General features: G+C 48.8%; 1 protein-coding gene across 1 annotated transcript; it reads right to left on the bottom strand.

Moving 5' to 3' along the window:
• Positions 1-1422: 1422 nt before the first annotated feature.
• On the bottom strand, positions 1423-24107 carry LOC111158038 (CMRF35-like molecule 6). Its single transcript, XM_022519833.1, has 5 exons — positions 23703-24107; positions 6137-6472; positions 4363-4486; positions 3801-3854; positions 1423-1777 (listed from the first exon to the last, which is right to left on the bottom strand). Exons 1-5 carry the CDS (start codon positions 23971-23973, stop codon positions 1519-1521), a joined length of 1044 nt encoding a protein of 347 aa, XP_022375541.1. The 5' UTR covers positions 23974-24107; the 3' UTR covers positions 1423-1518.
• Positions 24108-27632: the final 3525 nt, after the last annotated feature.

The raw sequence follows: 27632 nt of genomic DNA, 5'->3' as shown, positions 1-27632 counted from the left end.
ATTTATTTATTTGACAGTAAGACATCCCAAGTAGACAGAGAGGCAGGCAGAGTGAGTGGGGAAGCAGCTCCCTGCTGAGCAGAGAGCCCGATGTAGGGCTCGATCCTAGAACCCTGAGATCATGACCTGAGCTGAACGCAGAGGCTTAAACTACTGAGCCACCCAGGCGCCCCTGCTTGAGATTTTCTGCATAGACATTTATGTCATCTGCAGACAGGGACAGCTTTATTCTTCTTTTCCATCTTCTATCCCCTCATTTCTTTATCTGACCTACTGCAATGGCCAGAATTTCCATGGCTGAGATGACTACATGGTGAGAGGGGGCATCTCGGCCTTGCTCAGGATCGTACAGGGAAAACTCAGTTTTTGATCACTAACTATAATGTTAGCTGTATTTTCCTTTTAGGTGATCTTCATCAAGTCGAGGAAATTCCTTCTTTTTCCTTCTTAAAACTAAGAAATTCCTTCTTAAAAATACTCTTATTTTTATGAATTTCTTTTTGATCATGAGTGGGTATTGGAGGTTGTCATATGTTTTTCCAGTGTCATTTGATATGATTCTATGATTTTTTCCTCCTCACTTTGGTATGGTGGGATACAGTGATTCACTTTTCAACATTGAACCAGCCTTCTCTACCCGGAACAAACCTCACTCCCTCATGGTGCATAATTCTTTGCTGGATTCCATCTGCTTGCCTTGCCTATCCATCTACCTGGTCAGGAACTGGCCTCTCAGGACCCTCCCTTGCCCTGAGCTTTGCCTTTGTTCAGACCTTCTACCTTCCCTCCCTCAACTGCCTGAGGCTCTCACCCAACAGGAGACAAACCATGAGAGAATATGGACTCTGGGAAACAAACGGAGGGTTTTAGAGGGGATGTGGGTGGGGGAATGGAGTAGCCGGGTGATGGGTATTACCGAGGGCACGTGTTGTGATGAGCACTGGGTGCTCCATGCAACTAATGAATCACTGAGCACTACATCGAAAACTAATGATGTGCTCTACAGTGGTTAACTGAACATCATCATCATCATCATCATCATCATCATCATCGTAATGAAGGAGTCTGTTCCTGTCTTCTGTCACCCCATTCATTGAACTCTTATCCATTCCTCTTCATGACACTTCTTCTTATAAACCAATATTCTTTATTTAGTTTTCAAAACCACCCATTAGAATAGAAAGGCCTTGTTTTGTTGACTTTTTTCTTCCCAGCACCTAGAAACAAGACTGGTGCTACACAGGCTCTTGGTGAATATTTGGTGAGTGGTTGTAGGAAGGAAGGAATGTTGAGTTGAAAGCCTGCACTGGGGGTTCTCAGGAGGACAAGGTCATGGGAAAGCAGGCCTTCCCTCACCTCGGGCTCTCTGGTCACCTGGGCTGTGCGTGGTGCTCTCTGCTAGCAAGTTAGGAGTCCTAGGGCGTCCCTCCCCCATTCTCCCCAGCAAAACACCACGCACATTGACTTGTGTGTGTGATGGATCTCATTGCTTCATTCAAGTATTGAATGATTTGTTTGTTACCAGTTTTTGGCAATAAGGGGAGAGGAGACAGGTCTGGGTCCAGAAGTTCTTCCTCTCCTAGTCTGAGTGGTGTTGTCTCTGGACAGGATATGGATGGGCAAGGAGGGCTGAAGGTTGTCTTCATCAGGCTGACTCTGGGGCCCACAAATTTCCCACTGAGGCCTGTTGACCCAGAACACGGCACTGAGCATCATCAGAAACAGGGGCACCTTCAGCAGAATGAGGAGCAGGAAGTGGACGCTGCCGAGCAGGGACCTGTAGGAGGGACACGGTGACTGGCAGGAGTTTCTCCTGGACATGAGGCCTAGGCTCTGCCCCCACCTGCCTTTGTGCTCAGGTTCTGTGGCCTCAGAAATCACTATCAGCCTCAAAGCTGGATGGACCAGCACCGAGGGCCCCAGTCTCCTGTCCTCCAGTCAAGACTTGACCTTGAGCATCAGGACGCAGCAGACACATGAAGATGTGGTGGTGAGGAATGGAGAGAAAGGGAGAAGAGGAGACCCAGGAGGCTCTGGTTCCCAGAAACAGCTCTCTGAACCCACAGCCCTCAATACTCCCTTGCTCCTGCGGGGGCAGATTTTGAGGGTGAAATGCTCCCTTATAAAAGCTCTCCTCTCTCAACCTAGTCTGGACTCAGCTTCAATATGATCGTTGGAGAAGCTCTTCTGGTGAAACTGCTCAACAACCTCCATCAGCCTCCAGAAGTGACCACCCCAAGCTCAGCTCATGGCCAGTCCCCTCACCTGTGCATCCTAGTAACTGTCCCCACGCCAGCTCCTCACAAGTGCTGTGTCCCCTCCCCACACGGGACCTTTCTAGAAGCTCTCCACGTCTCCAGCCCCTCGCCTAGCTCTCAGCCTGTGGTTTGGCTGATGTCCTCTCCAAGGTCACACTGGGACCCTCTTGCACACCTGTTTGGCACCCTGGCTCATATCCTCTTTGCCCACTTGAACTCCGGGCCAACTGTGGACAGTCTTGGAACGGCCAGTGGCTTCCCCGATCCAGCTCCCTCACCTCTTTGCCTGAGGACTCTCTTTAGCTATAGGAAAGTTCGGCTTGCTGAGCAGAACAGGCAAGATATGGCACAGAATCCATGTCCCCAGGAGGACCCTCTGCCTGCCATACTCTTTCTCCAGATGAAGGGCCTTCCCTCATCACTCTGTGAGAGCATAAGAAGCCCCTCTGCCTGCAGTACTCTCTCTAGATAAGGGGACTTCCCTCATTTTCTGTGAGCAACAGGAAGCCCCACCATCTTCCCCACCGTGAGGGCAGATGGATGTTGATCACTGCCTCAGCTTCCTCAGGGCTGGTGGGACAGCTCTGGGGTGCGTCTACACAGCACATCTGAGGATACCCAGTGACGGAGCCCAGTTCCCCTGCAATGGCTCCTCCATCAAAGCCCGCTTCGTTGGTTTCCCCATCTTCCCTTTCCCTCCCTGTGCTTCCTGGGATCACCATTCCATAAGCTAATTGCACCTAAGTCCTTGTCTCCCCATCAGATTTGAGGAAATCCAAACCCAAACAGGCTCTTTGTCATTTGTTTTCAATGAATCTGGATTCCTTTCGTCATCCCACCGTCTTCCCGTGCACCCCATCTTCCTATCCATTAATGGGCAGTTGGCGTTACTGGCTTTATCAGGCTGATGCCACGTCCCCCCAGCTGCCCTCTGAGGCCTGTTCCCTCAGAGGACAGCACTGAGCATGCTCAGGACCAGAGGCACCTCCAGCAAGACCAGGAAGGAGAGGAAAGTAGATGCTGCTCAGTAGGGACCTGTGGGGGACACGGTGACAGGCCGTGAGCCCCATCATCAGGGAAATGCCCTGGTACCCTCCACTTTCCTTCTGTCCCTGTGTCTATGTCCTGAGGCCACAGCAGTCCAGAAGGAAATCAGGCCCAGGTGGGTCCATGCCTGGGACTGCCCCATCATCAGACCACTTCTGTGACCCTCAGGCTTACAATTGCCCTTGAGACAGGATGTGGACATGGAGAGGGCCTGGCTATTGGAGTGACATGAGGAGACCCCAGGAAGCAGTCAGGACCTGGCCTGGGAAAAGAGTTCTATCTAACCACTTCCCATGGGCAGTTACCCTGTCTATGGACTAGAAATCAGTGCTGGGTTGCTTGTCTAATGTCTGCTCTCCCATCAGCAGTATTTCCCATGAGGGAATGGAGTGTTTGCTTTAGTCCCAGGGTCCATCTGGCACCTGTGTGGTCCCTCCAAACCTTACCCTTGAGATTCAAAGGTTAATGCTGGAGGGAATGAATGACCCCACTCACCTCTTCTCTCCCTCTGTGGCTTCGTCTTCAATAGGATGACTCTCCAGTGAGGGCCTGGGAGGGAGCAGGGAAGAGAGCTCAGGGGCCTCCAGAGCACCTGACCTGGGCTACGTCCTGAAGTCCCCCTTTGCACAACACTGGCACTTGTCTTCCCTGTCCGTGGAGCCCGATTTCTGTAGATACCTGAGTACCGGCTCCCCCAATCCTACAAGTCTCCAGGGAAATGTCCTCTCACTGGCCAGGACTCCCTGATCATTGTGTATGGAACAGCAGTCCCGCCCCCATCGCTCCCCACACATGCTCTCTCTGACCCATCTGTTCTCAGGTTGAGTTGTCCACGGTGTGAATTTCCCAACTTTTGTCAGAGCAGGTCTGTGTCTCGGTGGCCCAGGGCTGTATCCCTAGAAGGGCGCCCAGCACACGGTAGGACTTTCACCATTAGGTGTGGAATTGGTAAATAGTGTGGGACCGAGGCCACGACCGTCACACCCACACAGCTCTGTCCTCCGTGTTCCCCAGAAATCACCCAGGTGTCAAAGGTCTCCAGCTGCTAGCCCCTTACCCAGGATGTTGGCTGGAAGTGGAGGACTCCTGCCGGGTCGCAGTGTCCCATGTGGGGGCTGGCAGTGTCCTGCGAAGACCTGGAGTGCTGGGGGGCCTCTCAGAGCTGGGGGTTGCAGTGCTGGCTGGGGGGGAAGCACACGTCAGGCCTGCTGTCCTCCCCCCGGGCTCTCCCACTCTCTGGCAGCTGTGTGGCTCCGACTCACAAAGTCCTGGTCACTCAGGCCATCTGGACAGGCGTCTGGGCTCCACATCCGCCCACAGCCACACCCAGGCCTGCCTGGAACTCCAGCCTCCCCGGCCCTCTCTGCAGGTGCACCCTGGCCAGGTGGATGATTTCAGAGGCAGAGCATCTCCCAGCAGGGCATGGGGCAGTGTGTGGAAGGAGCTCAGGGCTCTGGGCTCAGCCGCCCGCCCCTGGTTTCTCCTGGCAGAGGATGGGCTGAGCTTTCCTCTGCAGAGATTGATCCAGAGCTGGGGGTGGAGGCCGGGTCCTCAGGCAGGGCTGATGTCTGGAGTGAAGACCATGAAACAGGGCGCTCAGCAGAGTCCCCACTGAATGATGGATCCTGCACTCAGTGCACTCAGCCCCCGAACTCTAAGCCAGAACTGTGAACCTGGGTGGGCACAGGACGGAAGGATAGACAGAAAGAAAGATCTAATGAGACAGACACACACCCGGGGGACCACACAGAAAGTTCCCTGTCCTGAAGCCAACTGGACAAAGGTCTTTCTCTTCCAAGCGGTGGTGTCCGAGGACACTCAGCTCCTCGCTGTTAAAAAGGAACCCACAAGGGGCCTGGGAGGGAAATGCCCCGTGTGAGAGAGACGACCTGCAGGAAAGACGTCAGAGGAGCTAGGGCCAACATAGAATAAGAACACAAGACAAAAACCTGAACACTCAAAAGGATGAACTCCATGTGGTTCTCAGGAAACAAAAACAGGGTTCTAGTAAAGAATTCTTTGCAGCACATAGAATTATATTTGGGGCCAATGGACCGGGCCATTTTTTCCCCTTCTTTGTCTGAGGGGAGCTTTCAGTGGTTTCTCTGGGTTCCCTCCGGTGGAAATGATGGAAGGAATGGGGAGGGTCAAGCCAAAAGAAGGGTTGTTCCCCAAATGTTCACAGAAGCTCCAAATCAGGGTACTAGGGCTCCTTCTTGGGCCCCTGTCGAGGCTGGTGCAGACACTCAGGATCACAGCTGTGAGGCTGGTGTTCAGGAACCATCCAGGACACAGTGACGTCCTGTTAGAGCCCCGGGGTCCTGGGCAGCCAGTAAGGGAGAGGAGTGAATGCCCTAGGGTCCTGTTCCCCATTTGGGAGGACAGAGAGAAGTCCAGAAAGAGACTTGGGTCCACTCCAACATGGACAGGGCTTTGTCAGGGCAGGAAGGCAGCCAGACATCACCAGACCTGGGCCATTCCCGCTGCCAACCCTGGGAGAGTTTTAGGCATGAGAGTGTGTCAGGGCACACAGAGACACCTAGGTCCACCAGAGGTGTGCATGTGCTTATATGAGTATGCAGACAACACAACCCCTGCACACAGAAATGTACACCCACTTAGACACACACGGACATATACACAAACAGACACAGACACACACACACACATGCACACACACAGAGGCTCATCCCCTGTGCCTTGTGTCACCCATCCATCCTCACCCCACTCTCTTCCCACATCCCACTGCTTTCTTGCCAGGGTTGGGGTGATCAGCCCAAGTCTCAGGCAACCCTGGTGCTGGTGTGGGCAGAGGGTTGTGCAGAGCTCACCTGGGGTCACAGACAACACAACTTGGAAGGTGCGGTCGAACAAATATCCTGGTTTCCCTGATGTATCAATCCCGCACCAGTATATCCCGGCATCATCCTCTGTAAGGTTCTCCAAGGTCACTGTGAAGGTGAGGTTTGCAGGATGGTCCCTGATGGACGCACGGTCCTTCCTCCCTTTTCTGTCTGCCCCTTCGGTCTTTAGCGTCCTCCTCACACATGGGTTCTTGCACCAGTATTTGGGAGTCTCTCTGAATTCCTCCTCGTACTGACACTGCACGCTCATGGATCCCCCCACGGTGCCCGTCACAGAGGGGGGGCCATGCAGAGACCAACAACCTGGAAAACACAGCCGAGTGTGACCCTTCACCAGAGGGATCTGGGTCAATGGGATCTCAGGTCAAGTTGACTGTTGAGTCCCTGAAGGGCCCTCAGGGTCTGGAGGAGGCCTTGGCAGGAGACAGGTCTTCCTGAGATCAGAAAGAAGGAATGTAGCTCCTTTTCTGGAGTGGCACAAGGTGAGTGTGTCCCTGATGTGTCTGTGTGTGTGTGATGCACGGAGACGTCATTTCTGACTGTGACACTACAGTAATGCTGGTCACAGGCCCCACTCTAGTCAGGGCTGCTCTTTCTGGTACAGTGGACACGACTCACCTGCTTTATGCACTGAATTCTCCTGGTGGTTGCTGAGACAGTGCTGGTCGATTGGAGAATCTTCTCTGCTCTCCTTCCTCCTTCCCACGTCCTCCTCCCCTCCCCTGCCCCACAACCCCATCCCCCTCCCCCCCCTCCCTCCCATTCAGGATAGACTTCCCTGCCCAGGCTCAGCCCCACTCACCTAGGACCTGCAGAAGGAGCAGCGCTGCAGGCAGCCACGGCCTCCTGTCCCCTGGGGTCATGTCTGCAGCACAGACGTCACCCACAGCAATGCCAGGCTCCTGAGGGGGACAATTTCAAGTCTCTCACAGAGGGTCCTCTCTGCAGTGCCCACTTCTTCTTTCTGGGTCCTCTTTGCTTCCTCGTCCTGCCTGTGTTTGTTCTCAAAATCTTCTTCCACGCTGACTCAAGCTGGTTGGGGTACAGGAAGCTTGGGGACAGAAGCAGAAAAGGCTGAGGCAGAATCCTGGACCTGGTGCCCCAGATCCACTCAGTCCCGATGACAAGACAGCTCCTGGTCCAGGACTGGATTGGGATTGCTGTCCCCTTCCACAGCCAACATCTGCTCCTCTCACTGTCCACACTTGCCCCATACAATGGAGCAACACTAGAGTATTTCCTCCTCAGGGGAATGTCCCCACCCTGTGACGTGACACTTCTTGTGGTCAGGATGGATCATGTCCAGCGTGGAGCCCCCAGCAGCCCATCATCTCAGGCATCGGTCGTGACCTCAGTGGTGTTAGGATCCCACAGCCTACAGCTCCAAACACCTACAGTCCCCATGGGACCCCTGCTCTCCTCTGGCCACACAAGTTGTAACTGCGACCTCTGATGCTTTCAAAGGTTCCATTTGGGTTCTGGGTTCTGAACCAGGGTACTAATCCCCCAGGCTTGCTTCCCTCCTGTGTGTTTGCCTGATCTCAAGAATGGAAAGGGAACAGCCATCACCAACCCCATGTGCACCTCACTTTGACTCCTTCATGTTTGGAATGTCCACCCTACTGTGACTCTCAGGGCAGAGGACTGCCAATGGACAAGAGGGTCCAGAGATTGAAGGAGCTGATGAGACGTTGGGGACATGTGAAGCTGAGACTGGACTTCTCCTCTCCATCCAGTGGCACAAAGGGCCATTGTGTAACAAGAGGGTGGTCTGACAAAGCACTGGGGGCCGGTGTCCCTTTTGGGTTCACATGGTGACCATGGGCCTCTTCAAGGCATAGAGTTGGGGGATGGTCCTTACTAGGAGGTGGGGAGGTTGGTCTGTCCTAACTCAGAGTGTCTTATTCTCATGACATGATAGATTTGGGGTGAGTTTATGCTGGAAATGGTAGGGAGGTGGGTCACAGTGCAGAGTCTGACACTTGCCTGGGTTATGCCAACTCCTCAAACTTGTCAGAACAACCAGGTCGATCAATTTCCCCCTAAACACTCTCTGCCCAGATCTGCTCCTCCTCCACACTATCTCTTCCTGATCTAAGGCCACAGTATTCCCAGAGTTATTGCAACCAGACCCTGTCATCCGGGATTCCTCTCTCTGCCTCTCCCCATTAATATTTCTTCTAGCATCTCCATCTGCCCATATCCTCTCTTCCCCCTGGCATTACAGCAATCCTCTCTCCTCTCAGTACAATGGTGACATCCCTGTCCTTCCCAGTCCCTTCATGCTTTGTCTTCCCTCTGTTCCACTCATCAGCAAGAGAGCTCTTCAACAAAACTCAGAAGTAGCCAGTACACTCTTGGTCCCATGCCCTTCAGATGAAACCCCCTTTCCTTGCTTGGCTTACATGGTCTGAGTGGCCCAGCCACTGCTGGGTTCTGCATTTCTATCTTGCTCCCCTTCCCCAATGTGCCCAATGCTCTAGCCATGGAGTCCATCCTTCCCCTTAGCATCTCTTTGTCCCTCTCCTTGGATCCTCTGCCCACCTCTTCTCACTGCTTCTTCCTTCTTACTCTTTAGATTGCACCTTGGATGTACTCCCTTAGAAAGGTCTCCCTGAACACTCTTCCTACGATCACCCTGTTGTCTCAATCACCAACCCCTGTTTTCTGCATAGTTCACTGAATCTTGTCATGTGTTTACTTTTGGTGGTCTCTATGCATCTCCACCACTGGGATAGAACTCATATCATAGCAGCATTCAGGGTCTGCTTCATTCTTCACACAAAGACTCAGTGACCAGTTGCACCTTGTGACCAAAGGTTGGCTTCTGATAACTGTTCACAGAATGAGTGAAAGAGTGATTGAGTTAATGGACATGGAATTGGCTGCAGACATGGCCCTAGACAACTGTGGTCCAACGAGATGCAATACCTATGGTGGTACAACAAATTCCCCGAGAACTTAGTGGCTGAAAACGTATTTATTATCTCACACTTGCTGAGAGTCACAAATCTGAGAGTGGCTTATCTGGGTGGCTGTGGCTCAGCGTGACTCTTTCACAACATTGTGGTCAAGATGTTGATGAGGCTATACTTATTAGAAGGCTGGACTGGCTTGAAGGATCTGCTTCAGAGATGACACATCCACTTGGGGGTTAGCAGGAGTCCTTACCTCCTCGCCCAATACAATTGCTCGAGTGTCTTCATGAGGTCACATCTAGATTCTCCCGTGGAGAGTGACCCAAGAAGAGCAAGGCACAACATATTTTTGACTTATCCTTGGAAGTCATGTCCCATTGCTTCTGCCATATCTGGGGACCACACACCCACCCTGACACAATATAGAGGACTCCGGCCAAGGGATGTGGAGATCTGGTCTGAGTGGAGGCTTTGAATGGATATCATTTCCTGAAACGTCAGTAAGCTGTGTATATAGGATATGTGCAATTTCCTGTTCTCGTGTAACACTGCATAAAAATTTAAAAAGCAGAATCCAAACCATGAAAGTAGACCTCTGAAACTTTGCTTGATGTCTGAGGGGAGATTTTCTGTTGATTGGTCTTTTTTCACATAACGAAGAGTTTACATAATCTCCCACACCCCAGTTACCTTGCCAACAGCTCAGTCAACAAAATGACCAGAAGCTTATCATAAGTGATGATGGCAGGATTTGAACCCAGATTCCTCTGGCACAACTCCTCAAGTGTCTTTCACTCAGACCATGACTCTGCAAAGACACACAGTGGCCAAGAGCCAGCAAGAGGGAGAAGCAGGAAGCAGAATGAGAGGGTTTGTTAGGCAGCTGGTGGCCATTGTAACACATATTGAGAAACTTGACAGGGCTCAGGGTTTCTTCAGTCTTCTCAACCTGCCACCTTCTCTTCCTTCTCTCTTTCACTTCCCGGTGCATCTTCCTTTTCTAAAAACTTCGGTTTCTGCAGCTCCTGGCTGAGCTGAGAAGTTGGAAGACCCACCAGGTGCACAGAGCAATTACAACAGAAATTTGAGTTCAGGTTTGAGTCCGCGGTGTGGATGGTTCACATTATGGGTTAACTGTCCACGGGCGGCTCAGATGGAAGATGATATTGGGTGTGTCTGGAAGCATGTTTCTGGAGGAGATGAGCATTTGAATCCATGGACTCAGTGAGGTAGATGCCCTCTCTGGGCTGGGTGGACCTCATCCCATCCAATCTGTTGAGGGTCTGAGTAGAAGTGGATGACCAGCAGAGGAAGGAGGAATTCGCCCTTTGCTGCCTGATGGCTTCAGCTGGGACATCCGTCTTTTCCCACCCTCTGTACTCCGGGCTCTCAGGCCCTTGAACTCAGAATGGATTTCACCACCAGCTCTCTTGGGTACTCCTCCACTCCCATCACCATGGGAGCCTATTCCTTTAATGAGCTCTTCATAGGCATGCTTCTCCTACTGGTTCTGTTTGTCCAGAGAACCCTCACTGACACACGTGTGTATTTGACCCTTGTGGCAACTGACTTCTTCAACCCCAAGCCTGCACACGAGGACCTCATTCAAGAAGATCCCTGTGAGGACTCAACAGGAAGATCCAAAACCTCATCAATTCCTCTCACCTGAAGCGTGGCCTCCCAGGACATCTCCTAGAGTTGATGGAATGTAGGTGTTTCAAGGAGCTGCTACAGAGAAACACAGAGGAAACACCCAGGATGTCAGCATGCTGAGCATGGAAGAGCATGGGGACCATCCCCACATGAACTGGGTCTGCGTTTTGCAAGGGAAATAGTGATGAAGCAAAGGCCAAGTTAGAGGCAAATGTTACTGGCTTTCCTTGGGCTGGAATCAGAAGTATCTGCTTTACTCCTCTTTGGCTTTAGGGTCTCTGTGAGACTCAGAGACGTCTGGGAGACTTTTGTTTTGTGAAGCTGTCAGCGTCTAAAGAAAAGAGGGATGTCAAAGTAGGGTTACAAACATTCTGGGCTATTTGAGAGTGAGAGGAGTTAAGTGCTTGGCTTGGGTCCCGATGTTAGCCAGGAGGATGAAGAGCTCCCCGGCCAGCCTGCACCTGGAGCCTCAGGTGTCCCCAGTCTTTGACAGTGTCCCCATGGGCACCAGCTTATCTCTAGGACACCAGGAGAGGTGTGTGCCCATGGCTCGTGGGCGTGTGCATGAATCAACTTTTGGACATGAAAGTGGTCATAGGGCATAATTGATTGGTCTAGAAAAATGATTCCTGAATTACAAAGTTAATTCACTCGTGGTTGGTTGGAATAAGACACATGTAGAAATAGCAGGATGAACATTTAAGTCAGGGCAGCCCTGTGATTGTATTAATAATTCAATTTAGACATAATGTTAAAGACAACAACTGACGCTGCTAATGGGAGGCCAGCCAGAACCAAAGGGCAGGCTTCTCTCCCTGCACTGCAAGATAGACCCTCCCACCACAACCTCCTGCCCATTTCTGCGCATCTTCTTGGTCCTGGCCCCTCTGTCTCCTTGTTTCCCATTCCTTCAGCCAACTTTCCTTAGACCTTGCTGGCACGGACCCCAGGGAGTCCTTGAAAGAGGTGCTTCCCTCACTCCTGGGCAATAAGAGGAAGCATCGCCAGATGTCACCAACCAAGTTCCATGTCAACTGACCATGGTCAGGAGGGGCACTGGGTCTATCGACTTCTTCCATGGAGTACGAATTGCAGAAGAGCCATGAGGGCACTGCTTCTCAATAAAGCTGAAGCGGTGGGCTAGAGTCCAAGGTGTCCTGTCTTTCTGCCTGGTTCTGTACCCTCCCCTGGGCACAGGTGGTGGGGGTCTTCTTCTTGTCTGAACTACCCTTTGGGCTCCAGACCCCTGCTTGCATCTTGAGCTCTGGACTGTGAATGTCTGGGTCCACCTCTAGTTGAGCCCAAGGGAGACACAGCTCAGGCTGATGCGCAAGATGGGGCATGGGGAGGGAAGCAGGCTGTAGGACTTAGCTTAAGGAGAAAGTTCATCAGGATACAGTGGGTCTAGTTCTAACCCCTGGGGTGGCCAGGATCAGAGTATTTGAATCATCCCGGGGGACTCAGCAGCTGAGAAACAATCCTCTTAGAGGATAATTTTTTTTTTCAATTTCTTTTCAGTGTTCCAGAATTTTCCAGAATTCATTGTTTATGCACCACACCCAGTGCTTCATGCAATACGTGCCCTCCATAATACCCACCACCTGGCTCACCCGACCTCCCACTTCCCTCCCCTCCAAAACCCTCAGTTAGTTCCTCAAAGTCCATAGTCTCTCATGGTTCCTCTCCCCTTCCAATTTCTCCCAACTCCCTTATCCTTATTTTTAAGTCCTTGAAGAGGGGTTGCCCAGATATGCAAATGGCCACTATCGCCATCTTTTGGTGGCTTGAAGAACTGCCACAAATGTGCTCTGAGTGTTACCTTCATCCTCATGCTGGAGGTTGGGAACTAGAAATGCCTTTTGTGCAAAACATAGGAGACTCTTAAACATAGGAAACAAACAGGGTTGCTGGAGGTGAGGCAGAAGGGATGGGGTAACTGGGTGATGGACATTACGGAGGGCACGTGATGTAATGAGCCCTGGGTGTGACATAAGACTGACAACTCACTAACTCCTACCTCTGAAACTACTAATACAATAATTGCCTTCCATTTACATAAATTTTCTTTGATTCCCAACATCAGCATTTCGTCATTTTGGGCATCCATATCCAGGACATATTTTGTTACGCTTATACCTAAGCATTTCATTTTCTTTGGAGTAAGTGTGTAAATGGAATGTATTTTTTTAAATTAATTAATTAATTTATTTTTTATAAACATATAATGTATTTTTATCCCCAGGGGTACAGGTCTGTGAATCGCCAGGTTTACATACTTCACAGCACTCACCACAGCACATACCTCCCCAATGTCCATAACCCCACCTCCCTCTCCCGACCCCCTGACCCCCAGCAACCCTCAGTTTGTTTTGTGAGATTAAGAGTCACTGATGGTTTGTCTTCCTCCCGATCCCATCTTGTTTCATTTATTCTTCTCTTACCCCCCAAACCTCCCATGTTGCATCCCCACTTCTTCATATCAGGGAGATCATGTGATAGTTGTCTTTCTCCAATTGACTTATTTCACTAAGCATGATACCCTCTAGTTCCATCCACGTCATCGCAAATGGCAAGATTTCATTTCTTTTGATGGCTGCACGGTATTCCATTGTGTATATATACCACACCTTCTTTATCCATTCATCTGTTGATGGACATCTAGGTTCTTTCTATAATTTGGCTATTGTGGACATTGCTGCTATAAACATTTGGGTGCACGTGCCCCTTCGGATCACTACGTTTGTATCTTTAGGGTAAATACCCAGTAATGCAATTGCTGGGTTATAGGGTAGCTCTGTTTTCAACTTTTTGAGGAACCTCCATGCTGTTTTCCAGAGTGGCTGCACCAGCTTGCATTCCCACCAACAGTGTAGGAGGGTTTCCCTTTCTCCGCATCCTCGCCAGCATCTGTCATTTCCTGACTTGTTAATTTTAGCCATTCTGACTGGGGTGAGGTGGGATCTCATTGTGGTTTTGATTTGTATTTCCCTGATGCCGAGTGATGTGGAGCACTTTTTCATGTGTCTGTTGGCCATCCGGATGTCTTCTTTGCAGAAATGTCTTTTCATGTCCTCTGCCCATTTCTTGATTGGATTATTTGTTCTTTGGGTGTTGAGTTTGCTAAGTTCTTTATAGATTTTGGACATTAGCCCTTTATCTGATATGCCATTTGCAAATATCTTCTCCCATTCTGTCAGTTGTCTTTTGGTTTTGTTAACTGTTTCCTTTGCTGTGCAAAAACTTTTGATCTTGATGAATTCCCAACAGTCATTTTTGCCCTTGCTTCCCTTGCCTTTGGCGATGTTCCTAGGAAGATGTTGCTGCGGCTGAGGTCAAAGAGGTTGCTGCCTGTGTTCTCCTCAAGGATTTTGATGGATTCCTTTCTCACATTGAGGTCCTTCATCCATTTTGAGTCTATTTTCGTGTGTGGTGTAAGTAAATGGTCCACATTCATTCTTCTGCATGTGGCTGTCCAATTTTCCCAACACCATTTATTGAAGAGGCTGTCTTTTTTCCATTGGACATTCTTTCCTGCTTTGTAGAAGATTAGTTGACCATAGAGTTGAGGGTCTATTTCTGGGCTCTCTATTCTGTTCCATTGATCTATGTGTCTGTTTTTGTGCCAGTACCATGCTGTCTTGATGATGACAGCTTTGTAATAGAGCTTGAAGTCCGGAATTGTGATGCCACCAACTTTGGCTTTCTTTTTCAATATTCCTTTGGCTATTCGAGGTCTTTTCTGGGTTCCATATAAATTTTAGGATTATTTGTTCCATTTCTTTGAAAAAAATGGGTGGGGTTTTGATAGGGATTGCATTAAATGTGTAGATTGCCTTAGGTAGCATAGACATTTCACAATATTTGTTCTTCCAGTCCAGGAGCATGGAACATTTTTCCATTTCTTTGTGTCTTCCTCAATTTCTCCTATGAGTACTTTACAGTTTTCTGAGTATAAATTATTTGCCTCTTCGGTTAGGTTTATTCCTAGGTAACTTATGGTTTTGGGTGCAATTGTAAATGGGATTGACTCAATTTTTCTTTCTGTCTTGTTGTTGGTGTAGAGAAATGCAACTGATTTCTGTGCATTGATTTTATATCCTGACACTTTACTAAATTCCTGTACAAGTTCTAGCAGATTTGGAGTGGAGTCTTTTGGGTTTTCCACATATAGTACCATATCATCTGCGAAGAGTGATAGTTTGACTTCTTCTTTGCTGATTTGGATGCCTTTAATTTCCTTTTGTTGTCTGATTGCTGAGGCTAGGACTTTTAGTACTATGTTGAATAGCAGTGGTGATAACGGACATCCCTGCCGTGTTCCTGACCTTAGCGGAAAAGCTTTCAGTTTTTCTCCATTGAGAATGACATTTGTGGTGGGTTTTTCATAGATGGCTTTGATAATATTGAGATATGTGCCCTCTATCCCTACACTTTGAAGAGTTTTGATCAGGAAGGGATGCTGCACTTTGTCAAATGCTTTTTCAGCATCTATTGAGAGTATCATATGGTTCTTGTTCTTTCTTTTATTAATGTGTTGTATCACATTGATTGATTTGCGGATGTTGAACCAACCTTGCAGCCCTGGAATAAATCCCACTTGGTCGTGGTGAATAATCCTTTTAATGTACTGTTGAATCCTATTGGCTAGTATTTTGGTGAGAATTTTCGCATCTGTGTTCATCAAGGATATGGTCTGTAATTCTCTTTTTTGATGGGATCCTTGTCTGGTTTTGGGATCAAGGTGATGCTGGCTTCATAAAATGAATTTGGAAGTTTTCTTTCCATTTCTATTTTTTGGAACAGTTTCAGGAGAATAGGAATTAGTTCTTCTTTAAATGTTGGGTAGAATTCCCCCTGGGAAGTCGTCTGGCCCTGGGCTTTTGTTTGGAGATTTTTGATGACTGTTTCATCTCCTTACTGGTTATGGGTCTGTTCAGGTTTTCTATTTCTTCCTGGTTCAGTTGTGGTAGTTTATATGTCTCTAGGAATGCAATGGAATGGAATGTATTTTTAGAAAAGATTTTATTTATTTGACAGACAGAGATCACAAGTAGGCAGAGGGGCAGGCAGAGAGAGAGAGGGAAGGAAGCAGGCTCCCTGCTGAGCAGAGACCCCAATGTGGGGCTCCATCCCAGGACCCTGAGATCATGACCTGAGTCGAAGGCAGGGGCTTTAACCCACTGAGCAACCCAGGCACCCAATGGAATACAGTTTTAATTTTGGTTTCCATATGTTCACTTGTTAGTATATGGACATGTGATTGACTGTTTTGTCTTCATCTTGTATCCCATGACCTGATGAACTCAGGTTCAGAGCCCAAAGGGTAGTTCAGACAAGAATAAGTCAGGACCCTCACCACCTGTGCCCAGGGGAGGGTATAGAACCAGGCACAAAGACAGGACACCTCTGATTCTAGCCCACCTCTTAGTTCTCTTAGTTCACCTCTTAGTTCTATGAGGTTTTGTAGATTGCTTGAGATTTTCTACATAGACAAATATGTCATCTGCAAACAGGGTCAGCTTTATTCTTCTTCTCCATTCTCTATGCCCTTATTTCTTTATCTGACTTACGGCAATGGCCAGAATTGCCATGGCTAAGGTGACTCTATGGTGAGAGTGGGCATCTCTGCCTTGCTCAGGATCATACAGGGAAAGCTTTTAGTTTTTGATCACTAACTATAATGTTAGCTGTATTTTTCTTTTAGATGATCTTCATCAAGTTGAGGAAATTCCTTCTACTCTTATTTTTATGAGTTTCTTTTTGATCATGAGTGGGTACTACAGTTTGGTATATGCTTTTCTGGTGTCATCTGATATGATCCTATGATTTTTCTTCCTTAGTTTGCTGTGGTGGGTTACAGTGATTCATTTTCAAAGTTGAACCAGTCTTACCTACCTGGAACAAACCTCACTCCATCAGGGTGCATAATTCCTTGCTGGATTCTTTTGCTTGCCCTATCTATCCACATCTACCTGAACCCCCAGAATCCTGCCCCACTGACTTCTCAGGACCCTCTCTGCCCTGAGCTTTACCTTTGTTCAGACTTTCCACCTTCCCTCCCTCACCTGCCTGAGGCTCTCACCCAAGAGGCTGTCCCTGTCCTCTGTCACCCCATCCTCTGAACTCTCATCCATTCTTCTTCATGACATTTCTCATAAACTAATATTTTTAATTTATTTTTTGAAACTACCCATTAGAATAGATGGCCTGTGTTTTGCTGACAGCTGTATCCCCAGCACCTAGAAACAAGCCTGGTGCTCCAGAGGCTCTTGGTGAATATTTGGTGAATGAATAGAGAAAGGAAAGATAGTTGAATTGAAAGGCTACACTGTGGGTTCTCACGAGGGCAAGGCCACCAAAAAGCATACTCACACCTTGGACTCCCTTGGCCAACCAGGCTGTCCTTGGCACTCTCTACCTGCAAGTTAAGAGTCCTATGGAGTTCTTCCCCCATGCTCCCCAGCACATATTACGTGTGTGTGTGTGTGTGTGTGTGTGTGTGTGTGTGTGTGTGTGTGATGGTTCACTGCATCCATTTATGTATGTATGTATGTATTTTTACCAAGCTTGATGGTTACAGGGCAAGCACGGTCCCTTGGGATCAACAGGCCTCAGTGGGCAATTTGTGGGACATGGAGTCGACCTGAGGAAGACAACCTGGAGCCCTCCTTGCCCATCGATATCCTGTCCAGACACACTGCTGCTCAGACTAGAGGAAGAAGAACTTCTGGCCCCAGACCTGTCTCTTCTCACCTTATTGCCAAAAACTGGTAATAGTAACAATGTAACAAATTACTTTTTAGATCCTCAAATTTATAAGAAAATTACTTTACCTTCCCGATCACCAAAACTTGGTGTTTTAAAGAAGCTTTATTTAAAAAATTTTTTTTTTATTTAATCACCTCTTTAAAGCATTACTTTATTATTATTTTGAGAGAGAGAGTGAGCAGAGGGAGGGTCAGAGAGAGAATGAGAGGGAGAAGCAGAATTCCCACTAAGCAGGGAGGCTGATGTGGGGACTGGTCGCAGGGCCCTGAGATCATGAGCTGAAGGCAGATGTTCAATGGAATGAGCCATCCAGGAGTCACACTAAAGCATTATTATTTAAAAGCCGGTCAAGGTTTAAAGTTCTAAGATGTGTTTTCTGTTCAGTCAGCTTTATCTTCCAGAGTTTCTTTATGTTCTGAGTTTTAGCATCCTGTTTTGGGAGTGATATTTTTAAGGGTTTTGGTGGACCTTGATTAATACAGCTAGAGGTGGGGAAAATGGGATTAAGGTAATAAAGATTCTTTCCCGCTTGGGTTCTGAAGGTTGGCTCTGACATCAGATTACTTTGTATTCTAATTGCTGCATTTCATAAACACAGTTTCCCTCTCTCTTGTTTTTGAACACTGGAAGGAAAATATTTAATTATAAATTTTAAAAATTAAACTATAAAAATTAATAAATTTTAAAAATCAAGACAACTCACCAGTTTGCTCTGATCCTGTCCAAACACAAGTGTAGCACAACAAACCTGTAAGTTGTCTTGATTTTTTTCTCCCATTCTCCCATGCCCAGGCCTGTCAGAGGCATAGGGACCCCATCAGCCCTGGAATACATAAACACCATTCACAGGGAGGCTTGTGCAATAAGTGACCATTGTATTATATAAAAAGGGTGATGACTTGGGAAAGAAGTATTATAAGAAGACCAATGACCTTGGAAATAAAAGTATTTTTTTTTAACTTTGGTGCCTTTTATGAACTGACCTAGAGTAAATAATTTGCAAATATGTGGCAAATCCATAAAGAAAATAAGGAGAACATGACTGTAAAATTCATAGTTGGTTTCCTCAGAGGGACTTCAGAAATATTCACGATATATCCAAGGGTTGAAGAGTATTTGGGCTTCAAGGAGTATGCATTTATTGGGAACATTCTTTGTGTCTATGATACTTTGCAGGAAAATTTACAAAAAAGTTTACAGAGTATTTGGAATAAAATAAAGACGGTGGCTGGATGTGTTGGTCAGAAGGCCATTCCCATCCATCAGATGGGCTGTGTTCCTGGGCAGGTCGTCAATAGGCGATTGGTGTTACCAATACTCATTATCGGGCAGATACTGCCTCCCGCCAGATCCCCTCTGAGGCCTGTTCCCTCAGAGGACAGCACTGAGCATGCTCAGGACCAGGGGCACCTCCAGGAAGACCAGGAGCCGGAAGTAGATGCAGCTGAGCAGGGACCTGTGGGGGACACAGTGACAGGCAGTGAGCACGTCCTCAAGGAGATGCCCTGGTACCCTCTACTTTCCTTCGTCCCTGTGTCAATGTTCTGGGGCCACAAGAATCCACACAGAGATCAGGCCCAGGTGGGTCCATGGCTGGGACCGTCCCATCAACAGACCACTTCTGTGACCCTCAGGCTAACAATTGCCCTTGAGATAGGATATGGACTTGGAGAGAGCCTGGTTATTGGAGCGATGTGAGGGAGACCCCAGGGAGCAGGCAGGACCTGGGCCAGGAAAAGAGTTCTATCTAAACCCTCCCCATTGGGAGTTACCTGTCTGTGGACTAGCAAATAACTGGGGTTATTTGTCTGATGTCTGCTCTCCCACAAACAGTAGTTCCCATTTGGTATCAGAAATATTTGCTTTAGTCCCAGGGAGGATCTGGCAGCTTCCAAACCTTAGCCTTAAAACTCAGTAGTTAATGCTGGAGGTAATCAATGACCCCACTCACCTCTCATCTCTCTTAGAGGCCTGGTCTTCAACAGGATGACTCTCCAACTGTAAGGGCCTATTCAGCCAGAGCGGCCCCACCCAGGTTGAACTGCCATTTTGTTGTAAAACTTAAATTGACCTTGCCCCCCGCCGCCCACCCCCGGGGAACTTATTTAAAAGCAAGTCCGGGAAACCAGGCCCACGTAATAAAGTCCAAATACAAGGGTGGGTCAGGCCAGGTGGAGGTATTCAATCAGTGGAGGCGCATACTGCTAGCTACCAGGGAGTATGGGCCCCACCCTTTGGGCACCTTTTGGGCGCCAATTCTGAACTAGGTGATAGGCTGGTTCAAATGTCTACTAGGGTAAATTGTAATTCAATTGGTCACCTAGCATCACTGTGGAGTTTCCTCTGTGTGTTACAATATCATTGGCCACCTGTGTGTGGCCAGGCCCACCCACATGGCCTTTGCTCTATAAAAAGTTAGTCTGATAAGCAGGGAGGGGTCGCCCTCTCTGTAAGAGGTGCGGCCCTGGCCGGCCAGTTTGATTCCTGATGCTTGGCGTGAAATAAAGCTTTGCTTGACCTTCGCTTTGTATCAGTCTCACTCCTTTAATCACGGACCCATTATTGGCGTACCCAATTTTGGGGGGACTCAACACAACGAGGGTGTGGTGAGGAGGGGGAAGCTGAGAAGAGAACCCAGGGGCCCCCAGAGCACCTGGCCTGGGCCGGGACCTGAAGGCCCCCTTTGCACAACACTGGCACTTGTCTTCCCTGTCCCCAGAGCCCAATTTCTGCAGATACCTGAGTGCGGGCTCCCCCAGTCCTACAGGTCTCCAGGGAAATGTCCTCTCACCGGCCAGGACTCCCTGATCATTGTGTATTGAAGAACAATCCCCCCCCCCCCTTGCCCCCGCCACCCTGTGGCTCTCCTGCACATGCTCTCCCCCACCCATCTGTCCTAGTTCCCCCAAGCACTCATCATGAGCTGGCATTTCCTCTATTGATGAACATGTTGACTTCTTCACTGTGTGAATTTCCCACCTTTTGTCAGAGCCGGACTGTGTCTCGGTGGCCCGGGGCTGTATCCCTAGAAGAGGGCCTGGCGCTTGGTAGGACTTCCACAGTGAGGTGTGGAATTGGTAAGTAAGTGTGGGACTGAGGCCACGACAGTCACACCCATACACCTCAGCCCCCCGTGTTCCCCAGAAATCACCCAGCTGTCAAAGGTCTCCCGCTGCTAGCCCCTTACCCAGAATGTAAGCGGGAGGTGTAGTAGTCGTCTGAGGTTGCGGTATTCAATGTGGGGTCTAGCAGGACCGTGTGAAGACCTGTTGTTGATGAGGGAGGAGAAGGCAGGCTGAGGACAAGCCAAAGCTGACACGCCACAACCCCACCCCCCATACTCCTGGGTGGGACAGGTGACACTACTCCAGGAACTTCCCAGCTGTCTTCATGGCAATGCCTTCCTAGAGGGAAAAAGAACCCTAACACTGACAATGGCAAGGCCTCCAGTATCCTGTGAGTCTTCTTTATCACACGAAAAGCCTTCTGAAACCTCCCCCTTTCCTTACCTCCCCAAACTTCCAAGTGCACAATCAGCTGTCCCTCACAAGCCGGACAGCAGCTCTTTCTGCCCTGGGGTCCTGTCCCTGAGCTTTAACGAAACCACCATTATTGCACCGAAGATGTCTCAAGGATTCTTTCTTGGTTGTAAGCTCTGGACCCCACCCCACCAAACCTCACCCATATTCCAAAACCATATCAAGGGTGCTGGGGGGGGGCTCACAGAGCTGGGGGTTGCAGTGCTGGCTGGGGTGGGGGGAAGCACACGTCAGGCCTGCTGTCCCCCCCCCGGGTTCTCCCACTCTCTGTCAGCTGTGTGGCTCCGACTCACATAGTCCTGGTCACTCAGGCCATCTGGACAGGCGTCCGGGCTCCACATCCGCCCACAGCAACACCCAGGCCTGCCTGAGACTCCGGCCTCCCTGGCCCCCTCTGCAGGTGCACCCTGGCCAGGTGGATGATTTCAGAGGCAGAGCATCTCCCAGCAGGGCATGGGGCAGTGTGTGGAAGGAGCACAGGGCTCTGGGCTCAGCCACCCGCCCCTGGTTTCCCCTGGCAGAGGATGGGCTGAGCTTTCCTCTGCAGAGATTGATCCAGAGCCGGAGGTGGGGCCGGGTCCTCAGGCAGGGCTGATGTCTGGAGTGAGGACCATGAAACAAGATGCTCAGCAGAGTCCCCACTGAATGATGGATCCTGCACTCAGTGCACTCAGCCCCCGAACTCTAAGCCAGAACTGTGAACCTGGGTGGCCGCGGGATGGAAGGATAGACAGAAAGAAAGATCTAGTGAGACAGACACACACCCGGGGGACCACACAGAAAGTTCCCTGTCCTGAAGCCAAGTGGACAATGGTCTTTCTCTTCCCAGTGGTGGTGTCTGAGGACACTCTTCTCCTCGCTGTTAAATAGGAGCCCACAAGGGGCCTGGGAGGGCAATGCCCCATGTGAGAGAGACGACCTGCGGGAAGGACGTCAGAGGAGCCAGGGCCAACGTTGGAGTAAGAACACAAGACAAAAACCTGAACACTCAGAAGGATGACTTCCATGTGGTTCTCAGGAAACAAAAACAGGTTTCTAGTAAAGAATTCTTTGCAGCACATGGAAATATATTTGGGGCCATAGGACCTGAGAACTCATTTTTCTCATTTTTTCCCCTCCTTTGTCTGAGGGGAGCTTTCAGCAGTTTCTCTGGGTTCCCTCCGGTGGGGACAGGATGACAGAAGGAATGGGGAGGGTCAAGCCAGAGGGGAGTTGTGTTCCCTAAATGCTCACAGAAGCCCCACATCAGGGTCTGGGGCTCCTTCTTGGGCCCCTGTCGAGGCTGGTGCAGACCCCCAGGATCACAGCTGTGAGGCTGGTGTTCAGGAACCATCCAGGACACAGTATTGTCCTGTTAGAGCCCCGGGGTCCTGGGCAGCCAGTAAGGGAGAGGAGCCAGTGCCCTATGGTCCCGTTCCCCCTTGGGAAGACAGAGAGAGATCCAAGAAGAGACTCAGGTCCCCTCCAATGTGGGCAGGACCTTGTCAGGACAGAAAGGTAGACAGCCGTCCCCAGACTCAGGGCCATTCCCACCGCCCACCCTGGGAGAGCTTTAGGCATGAAAGTGCACACTGAGACACTTAGGTCAGCCAGAGGTGTGCATGTGGTTGTGCAAATGTGCAGACAACACAACTCACACAAACACACACACTCACACACCTAGACACACACAGACAAATACACAGACACAACACATGTGCACATATACACACACACAGGCATACCCCTGGTGTCCTGTGTCACCCACCCCATCCTCCTCCCACTCTTCTGTCCTATGTCCCACCACTTTCCTGCCAGAGTCAGGGTGATCCGCCCCAGTCTCAGGCAGCCCTGGTGCTGGTGTCGGGGGAGGGGTGTGCACAGCTCACCTGGGGTCACAGACACCACAACTGGGTAGGTGAGGTCGAACATACATCCTGGAACCTCTGATGTATCAATCCCACACCGGTATGTCCCAGGCCATTCCACACTTCTACGTCTGGGACTGTGGTCTCCACAATCTTCCACACACATGGGCTTTTGCACCAGTATTTGGCATTGTTTCCGTATATCTTCTCATATGGACATATCACACTCACGGATTGCCCCACGGTGCCCACCAGGGAGATGGGACTACTCAGAATTTGGGAAACACAGCCTGGAAAACACAGCCAAGTGTGACCCTTAACCAGAGGGGCCTGGATCTGAGGTCAAGGTGACCCCTGAGTCCCTCAAGGGCCCTCAGGGTCAGGAGGAGGGCTTGGCAGAAGTCAGGGCTTTCCTGAGATCAGAAAGAGGGGATGTAACTCCCTCCTCACAGAATGGCACAATGAGAGTGTGTCCCTGATGTGTGTGTGTGTGTATGTGTGTGTGTGTGTGTGTGTGTGATGCAACAAGACCTTGTTTCTGGCTATGACACTACAGTAATGGTGGTCACAGGAGCCCCTCCACTCAGGGCTGCTCTGTCCACTATAATGGACATGACTCACCTGCTTTATACACTGAATCCTCCTGGTCACTGCTGAGGCAGTGCTGGCCAATCTGAGGAGAATCTCTGCTCTCTCTCTTCCCTCCCATGTCCTCCCTCCCTCCCTCCCCTTGGGCTGCCCCACACCCTCACCCCCCATCTCCCTCCCTCCCACTCAGGACAGACTTCCCTGTCCAGGCCCCGCTCACCTGGGACCTGCAGAAGGAGCAGCGCTGCAGGCAGCCACGGCCTCCCGTCCCCTGGGGTCATGTCTGCAGCACAGACGTCACCCACAGCAATGCCAGGCTCCTGAGGGGGGATAATTTCAAGCCTCCTCACGGAGGGTCCTCTCTGCAGGGCCCACTTCTGCTTTCTGGGGTCTCTTTGCTTCCTCGTCCTGCCTGTGTTTGGTCTCACGATCTTCTTCCACGCTGACTCAAGCTGGTTGGGGTGCAGGAAGCTTGGGGACAGAAGCAGCATGAACTGAGGCAGAGTCCTGGACCTGGTGCACCGGATCTGCTCAATCCCGATAACAAGACAGCTCCTGGTCCAGGTCTAGATTGGGATTGCCGTCCCCTTAAACAAACAACATCTGCTCCTCTCACTGTCCACACTCACCCCACACAATGGAGCCACACTAGAGCATTTCCTCCTCCATGGGACTTCCTCACCCCTGTGACATGTCACTTCCTTGTGGTCAGGATGGATCATGTCCAGCGTGGAGCCCCCAGCATCCCATCCTCTCAGGCATCTGGTCACCACAGTGGTCACCACCTGGTCACCACAGTGGTGTTAGGACCCCCCAGCCTGCAGCTCCAAGCACCCGCAGTCCCCATGGGACCCCTGCTCTCCTCTGGCCACACAAGTTGGCTCTGTGACCTCAGAGGCTTTCAAAGGTTCCATTTAGTTTCTGGGTTCCGAACCAGGGTACAAATCCCCCAGGCTTGCTTCCCTCCTGTGTGTTAGCTTATTCTCAAGACATGGACATGGAAGAGCCATCACCAATCCCATGTGTACCTCAGTTGGGATTCTCTCTTCTTTGCAAAGTTCATTCTACTGTGACTCGTAGGGCAGAGGATTGACAACAGACAAGAAGGTCCAGAGATTGAAGGAGCTGATGGGACGTTGGTGCCATGTGAAGCTGAGACTGGGCTTCTCCTCTCCATCCAGAGGTACAAGGGGTCATTGTGTAACAAGAGGGTGGTCTGCCAAAGCACTGGCTGTTGGTGTGCCTTTTGGGTTTGCATGATGACCAGGGGCCTCTTCGAGGTGCAGAGATATGGGATGGTCCTTACCAAAAGATGGGGAGATGGGTCTGTCCTAACTCACAGTGGCTTTTTCTCATGACATGATGGGTTGGGGTTGAGTTTATGCTGGAATTGGTAGGGAGCCAGGTCACTAGTCATTAAGAAAATGGAAATTAAACCCACGAGGAGATAACACCTCACACCTGTTAGAATGGCCAAACTCAAAAAGACAAGAGATAACCAATGCTGAAAATGGATGCGGAGAAAAAGGAACCCTACAGTGGTGGTTGGTGGAAATGTAAATTGGTGCAGCCACTACAAAAAACAGTGCAGATGATCCTCAAGAAATCAAAAATAGGAGCACCTGGGTGGCTGAGTTGGTTAAGTAATTGCCTTCAACTCTGGTCATGGTCATGGGGTCCTGAATTGAGCCCCACATTGGGATTCTTGCTCAGCCAAGAGTCTGCTTCTCCCTCTACCTCTGCTCTTTGTCCCACACTGGCCCATGCTCTCTCTCTCTCTCTTTCTAAAAAAAAAAAAAAAAAAAAGTAAAATCTTAAAAAAAAAGCAATACAAGTTTTAAAAAATTAAAAATAGAAATACAATATGATCCTGTAATTCCACTTTTAGGAATATACCTAAACAAAATAAAAATAGCTCCAGGGCCTGGAGATTAAGACCTGAGCTGAAGGCAGATGCCCAACCATCTGAGCCATCCAGGTGCCCCTGTCAGAAGCTTTTTGGTTTCATGTAGTCCCACCTATTTCTTTTTTTATTTTGTTGCTTGTGCTCTGTCCAAAACATCATTACCAAGACCCACTTCAAGGAGCTTTGTTCCTATGTTTTCTTTTTCTTTTTTTTTTTATTATGTTATGTTAGTCACCATACATTATGTCATTAGTTTTTGATGTAGTGTTCCAAGATTCATTGTTTACAAATAACACCCAGTGCTCCATGCAATACGTGCCCTCCTTAATACCAATCACCGGGCCAACCCATCCCCCCACCCCCCTCCCCTTCTAAAACCCTCAGTTTGTTTCTTGAAGTCCACAGTCTTTCATGGTTTGTCTCCCCCTCTGATTTCCCTCCCCCTTCCTTTTTTCTTTCCTTCTCCTAATGTCCTCCATGTTATTCCTCGTTTTCCACAAGTAAGTGAAACCATATGATAATTCTTCTAGGAGTTTCATGGTTCCAGGTCTTACATTTAAGTCTTTAATTCTTTGAGTGGTGTAAAAAAAAGGAGTCCTGTTTCATTCTTTCACATGGGAATATCCAGTTATCTCTGCACAATTTGCTAAAGAGACCACCTTTTCTCCATTGCATATTCTTGGTTCCCTTGTCAAATATTAGTTGACCATATAGGTTTGGGTTTATTTTTCTTCTATTCCATTGGTCTATTTGTCTGTTTTTATGTCAGTATCATACTGTCTGGATGACTATACTTTATAATATGGCTTCATAGATAATCATATATTGAGTCATATATATATGTATGACTCGATATATGACTATTGCTATATAATATAGCTTAAAATCAGGAAGTGTGATGCCTCCTGCTTTGTTCTTCTTTCTCACAATAGTTTTGGCTATTTGGGGTCTCTTACAACTCTACAAAAATTTTAAGAGTTTTTTTGTTTTGTTTTGTTTTACCACTATAAAAAATGCCATTGGAATCTTGATAGGGATTGCATTGAATCTATAGATGGCTGGTTCTTGATAAAGTAAGTGATTTTCTATTAGATCCTGGACATTTTGGGTATTATATTATGAGTCTCTCAGTCCTACTAGTCTCTTTTTTTATTTTTCTTTTTATTTTTCTTCTAGTGTTTTCTGAAAAAAGGTATAATGTGGAGGGACTTTATATGGCTATCATGGTTAGGACAATATGGTAACAAACACAGATAGGTAAGGAGCTTGATTAAACAGGATAGAGCCCCCATAAACAGCCCTGTTTTTACACGGACACTTGATATAACTCATGTAAATGAGGAAAGAAGGAGAACAATAAATACGTTGGAGTGTATGATTATTCATGTGGGAAAAAAGGAAAGTGGCTCCAACCTCACAACATGTAAGGGAAAAAAAATTCAATCCCAGACGGATCCAGGACTTAAATGTGAACTGCAAAATTTTAAAGTATTTAGAAAAAACATAGGAAGATATTTTTATAACTTTGGGATAAGAAAGGCTTCTTGAATATGGTACAAAATATACAAACCGTAATACTCTGATGAATTCAAATACTCTAAAGTTGTGGTGTATTTGTAAAAAGACTCCAGAATGAAAAGACAAACCCCAAAATCTGTAAGCCCATATTTGAAAGGCATCAATGATAAAACTTGACCAGTGAGAGTGTGAGAACTACAATTCAGGAAGGAAAAAGAGAAACCCAAGAAAGATGGGCCAAATCTGAACAGAACAGGGAACGCAACATAAGTGAAAAGGTGCTCAGGACGACAAGTGGAATGCGTTCAGCCACACCGCCCACACTGGCCGCTGAGGGGATGCACCCGCTGTGCAGGAAGGATGTACCACCTGATCCCTCTCTCTCTCCTCCTGCTGTAAGGAAACTCTGCACACCCTGAGCCTGTGTGCATGTTGTCTGTTCTCACTGACCTCAAAACCTGCACTGGCCTCCTTCCTGCTCACACTTAGCTACTTTTGACCGTGGGCGGCACAGCCTGGCCACCCTGTATATGGTGAAACAAAAAACTATTTCAAACTGTCAAAAGTTAACAATTAAAACGTCTGACATTCCAGGAAGTCACAGAGAGAGGCAGGGCAATAGGAGCCCTCAGTCATAGCTGATGGGAGCTAAGTGGGGCCATGAATTTCGGGTTTGGATAATCACTCGGCATTATCTAGTGTGGTTGAGTGTGCACAAACCCTAAA

The sequence above is a fragment of the Enhydra lutris genome, unplaced genomic scaffold (assembly GCF_002288905.1).
Source record: "Enhydra lutris kenyoni isolate GAN:26980312 unplaced genomic scaffold, ASM228890v2 scaffoldscaffold57, whole genome shotgun sequence".
Classification (NCBI taxonomy): Eukaryota; Metazoa; Chordata; class Mammalia; order Carnivora; family Mustelidae; genus Enhydra; species Enhydra lutris.
This window is presented reverse-complemented; position numbering and strand designations above follow the sequence as displayed.

What these genes read in the sequence shown, in the direction of transcription:
- LOC111158038 (XM_022519833.1), bottom strand. Translation starts at nt 23,973, where the DNA reads ATGCTGCTTCTGTCCCCAAGCTTCCTGCACCCCAACCAGCTTGAGTCA. An exon ending in TGTGTTGTCTGTGACCCCAG is followed by an intron (nt 4,487 to 6,136) that starts GTGAGCTCTGCA and finishes CTTCCCCCCCAG; the next exon opens with CCAGCACTGCAACCCCCAGC. An exon ending in ACTTCCAGCCAACATCCTGG is followed by an intron (nt 3,855 to 4,362) that starts GTAAGGGGCTAG and finishes GCTCCCTCCCAG; the next exon opens with GCCCTCACTGGAGAGTCATC.